Consider the following 5,070-nt stretch of genomic DNA (forward strand, 5'->3'; position numbering starts at 1 on the left):
ATGTGTGAGCACAGCTGCACCTCAGAAACCATCTGGTCTCAGTAGCATTGCAAAGGTTTCCTGAAGGTGACGTTCACCCCTATGTGTTTTCTGTCGCCTGGGTATATTGACCTAATACATGTTCGTGCGACTAAGATTCCAGCTTGCATATACGTCGCTTAAAACATAGCTTCAGCAACAAGAGCTCCATTGCCTGTACCCATCAGTCAGTAAAAACAATCATAAAGGTTTGATATTTTGCTAGACAAAACATTCTGCTAGTCACAGCCATTCTAGAATTTGACAGAGATTTGGTATTTCTTATTTTCGCACAGTTGTAGCTACAGAATAACCCAGAGGAGGTTTCAGCAGTGCTGGAGTGCCAGCTGTGTACATGCAGTGTGTCACTATGCACAGTGTTTAGAAAGACAGAGTTACCTCATTTTCCTGCGTGAAATCGAGAGCATCTTCCCCTGATGCAAGCAGACTATGAAGAATCCTTTGTTTCACCTGTTCCCATTCAACCAGCATTGATTCTCGGTGATAGTCCTCAGCCATAGCAAAAGTCTGTTGGTAAAGATGAACAAGAGCTAAGGAACATAGAGAATCACCAAACAGCCTAGTTTTGCCATTAACAGATCAGTTAAAAAATGAAACAGAAAATAGCAACTAGCTAAATCAACCAGGTCAGCCCTCAAGAGCTAATGATGTGCGGCATATTATTTTAACTAGCTTCCTGTTCAGGTACGAGGGGATTCAGAAAGTAGGTGTGTGTGGAATTAAGATAATTCTCAAATACTCCCAGCTGGTAACAGGGAATCTCTCTTCCATGGTACTGGAGTACACACAAAACTTAGCAGGCTGGAAATCGATAGGCTTCTTTCCATAATTTAGCAGCATGCACACAATATCCATCCTGATCTGCATGGTTTGTTGAGACTAACTTCTCTAATGACAACTAGATTCTCACCTCCCTGGAGGCTATAAAGGTTTGACTTACGGCAGTCTTAACAGAGATGTGTGTTTATTGCCCATATTTCATCTCCGGGTCTTTACCAGTATGTTTTTCTTTTAAATGGGAAATAGGATAAAATGAAAATAAAATGATAAAAGGAAAATAAAATTAATGAGTGCCAAAGAATTGGAAAGTCTCTCTTCTCATCAGGAACGTAATGCAGGAAAGCACATAGGAAAATCATATCCCAAGAAAAAACATCCTTTTACCTTTAAAATGGCTGATGTTCTACATTGTCTTCAGAGCCAATTGGGGAACTCGTGGAAAGAAACTGCTTCTACCTCATCATTCCTTATTTTGGCAATAGCATTAGGATAGAGAAGAGGCTCCACTACCTTTCCTGTTTTTGTTGAGGTGATGGTAACTAACAGCCTCGAGTATACCGGGACAGGAAATAAGAATATTTCCACTAATTCTAAACAGAGAATAAACTATATTGGATCTTCGACTTCTTTCCCTTTCCCAACTTTCTCTGCCTTTCACATAGCTTTGCGCTGCATTGTACCTACCTGAATGTCTTGGTTGGCTGAGTACGTTTGTAATCTCATTACAGCCCACTGTTAAGATATTGTCAATTAAGGGGCAAAAATGTTCCCCAGTGTAAATGAATTGGTAAGAGGCAGTGACATTTGGCAAACATTCAATTTTGGCGCATGCATGCAACTGGAGCATAAGATTTGTGTTTCTTTGTTTTATTATATAAATTCACTTTATACTTCCAAGGTAGAAAATAGGTCTTATCCTTACCTTCACTATAATCAACAGGGTTTTAAATATGCTTCAATAATTACACTATAATTATATGTAATTAAAATATTTTAATAATGCCTAAGTACTATTTCTTATCATTTGAAAGAAAAACAGGCTCAGTTCTAAACCTGATGCCCCAAGTGTACATGGAGGGAAACAATCGTTAACACAAGCACTAGGAAGCACACAATGACATTTCCAAGCAGCAGTTTTAAGAGAAACAACAGGAAGCATTTTTCCACACCGCATTAATTCAATTGTCCCAGAACATGACATATATCAAAAGCACAAATAGATTCAGAAACAGGATCAGATGAATTTCACATCAGAAAACAACTTCCAGCTCAGAAGGTCTTCAGAACGACTACTTGCTTGGAGGTGAAGAGACAGGAGATGAATGAGGAAGGTTAACTGTCTTTTTTACCTCACAGACTAAGTACTGGTGCCTTTCGAGGGAAGAAAACCAGACTTGGCAAACCCTGGGCCTAAGTGACAACTCCTTCTTTCTTATTGTAGCATTTTCCCTTGTATTGCTTCAAAACAACCTTTTTTTTCTTATATGACAGATTTCCTCTGGACAATGTGATGCAGCATGGTGTTCTAGCTCTTCTACAGACAAGAATTAAACCTTGCAGCACTTCTGCTGCATAGGCCTGAATGCAGTTGTACATACTTCAACAACTCCTGTAACCTGGAGAAACAGCTACAATAAATACATTGAGTGTCACACCACTGTAGGGGAAGTCAGTGCACAAGGCATTTCTCAGAGCAAAAAAGGAAATAAAAACCCCATGTCCTAGGCATTATCACCTCTAGAAAAGGCAGTATCCATGCAGAGAGGCTTGGAGCCAGTGTCTTGCGCCTTATGAACAGCAGCTTCTCTGTTCAGATTTAACGCTGTGAGCCTCCTGACCCTACAAAACACTGCAATTGAAATACAACTGACAAGTATTTCTTCTGGAAATTCTACGCAAGTATTTCCTAATGTCTAATTTGTCTATATTCTCAATACAGTCCTCTTAAATCCCACTAGTTTATTAAATATCTAATTTGTTAATTTCTTAGGGAGGTATCCCCCCTCTTTTTTTTTTTAAAGGAAAAAATAGTGCTTGCTTCCAACTTACCCTCTTCCTAGACTCTTCAATGACTGACAGCAATACATTATCTTTTTCATTCTTCAGGAATCCCTGCAGAAAAGGAGAAACAGAGCTTCAGTCAAAAAAATCCACCTTGTACTAACGTCAGATACATATTGTAGTACTCAGCTCTTTCAACTCTGAAAAGTGCTTGGAGCTCTCTCCCCAATCCACTCCTGAGAAGTTTAAAGGTCACTTTACTTCACCAGAGGTACAGTAAGATGCCCATGCAGAGCAATGTGAAAATGAAAATGCATTAATCCCCTGTTTTAATATGCATTAAATCCTAGTGAAATGTCCTGCTTCTATTCTCTTTTATCTCTGACTCCCAGCAACTCCTTCCTCTTGCTCTCCATTTGAGGGAGCTAGGATGAAAGCTGGTAGGAGCGATAAGCCAAGATAAGATTGTTGGACTTGAGTACGTTTGGGGGGGAAAAAAAAAAAGTTTTGACTTGGCAGCTTCAGGCAGGAGTGGAGCTCTTGGAGGCCCGATAGGAACTGTGAAAAAGAGCCTTAAAAATAGTCAGTTGAGGAAGGATGGAAATAACTAAACAGCTGGAACAGTTGGAAAGCCTACAGGAAAAGTTTACTGCACAGCCTCTCTCCACGCATGCAGCTGGAATGGGTAAAAAAATAACACATAAGAATTGTATTTTTAATTTTCAGTACATCAGTAAATCTCAAGGAGGTCAGGTGTACATGAACAGACTGATTTAGATTAGCTGTTAGCTCTTTATCCCAAAGGTTACTTTTGTGACTCATACTAGGAAACATACAATATTTTGAATTTTAAACAAATAGCCATGGGGTAAACTGCAGCAACACACACAGACAATAAACAGGAAACATTTATTACACCCTAACTTGAATATCTTTATTTTGCACTTTTGCTGTTATATCACCAGTTAAACAAACCAAGTTGATTTGTACTCACAGACTTCAACTTATTCATTATTCAAATCATAAAAAAGGAAAAGAAGCCTTTGTGTCCCTCCGAAGTAATCAACCATAACATTATAAACTCCATTAAGCACTAATATCTTAAGATAAGCACACTCACTCCACAGCTTTAAAATTAAGAGCCGCTAACAAACTCAGGGAGTGGGAATTCAATGTACCATGCTTTATGCTTTTACGACGAGAATACACAATTGCAGTAGTGTCCGATCAAACTCGTCAGGAATCAGGAGGTTTTTGTGCCCTTCGTTCCTCACATCTTCCTGCAAAGAAATAGTTCCTGCCGCAACAACCTGACAATATTGGTATTGATCCATGCAACCTAGGTAGGGCTTAGGATCTCCAGAGGAGCACGGATCCTGTGCCAGGACAGAAACTTGCTGTCATAGGGATTTGGACCTTCGGGAAAATGTATTTACAGTAGGTCTTAGAAATAGTCCTGCAGTAGCGCATGCAACCGCAGGCATCACAGATTGCTACTCAGCACTGGGAGGTGAGGAGGGTTTGAAATCTCCCCAAACTGATGAAATCTGGCAGGAAACTCGGCCATGTAGGTTTGCTGTCTGCCTTCCTGCTACCCAGCACCAGTATACGAAATAAAGGGCATTGCACCCTTTCCTTCCAAAATACACAGAACAAGCATTTGAGGCACAGGACAGCCTGTGACCCTCTTCAGTTGGAAATCGGGACGTGACCCCTTTCTGTACACCAGATAGAGAACAACCTGCCATCCTCCGAGACAGACGTGCGATGCCATCCCCCCAGAAACAGCCCTTGAATTACATACAGGAGACGGCGGCCACTTCTACACAGCTTATTCTTCATTTCATCGTCCGCCACGTCCCGCTTTATTTTTAGACAATGCCCGCAGAGAAAGCGCAGTTACAGTCTGAAAAAGAGAAGCTAAATCCAGGTCCTCACACATGTCTGGGGACCAACTATTACAGCAGCTGTCACCAAGCCAAGGGCTGCTGCAGTCCCCTAACCGGGCCAAGACCTGATCTCAGCTCCGGGCAGGAGACGCGGGGAGGGATGCAGACATGGCTTTGGGAGGTTTGGCCTTGTCTGCAGAAGGACTTTGGGAGAGCAACAAGCGTCCAACCTAAACTGGAGAAAAATTATCTGGAATTATAACAAGCAGTGCTTCTAGACCTTCAAAGCACACACCAACACATGAGCAGAAGACACAGCCACATTTCTGATGGTAGGGATCTGATGCTGCAGAGAACACCA

The 5,070-nt window shown here is 41.2% G+C and overlaps 1 protein-coding gene across 1 annotated transcript in view; it reads right to left on the reverse strand.

Moving 5' to 3' along the window:
* The window catches only part of NUP93 (nucleoporin 93kDa), a 32,880-nt gene extending 29,949 nt beyond the window's left edge, over positions 1-2,931 (reverse strand). Inside the window, exons 1-2 of the mRNA XM_009700273.1 lie at positions 2,869-2,931; positions 418-546 (exon numbers count right to left, since the gene is read on the reverse strand). Coding sequence (XP_009698575.1) covers positions 418-537 — 120 coding nt within the window. The 5' untranslated portion in view covers positions 538-546; positions 2,869-2,931. The remainder of the gene's footprint in view (positions 1-417; positions 547-2,868) is intronic.
* Positions 2,932-5,070: the final 2,139 nt, after the last annotated feature.

Source organism: Cariama cristata, unplaced genomic scaffold (assembly GCF_000690535.1).
Source record: "Cariama cristata isolate BGI_N322 unplaced genomic scaffold, ASM69053v1 scaffold3185, whole genome shotgun sequence".
NCBI classification, from domain to species: Eukaryota; Metazoa; Chordata; class Aves; order Cariamiformes; family Cariamidae; genus Cariama; species Cariama cristata.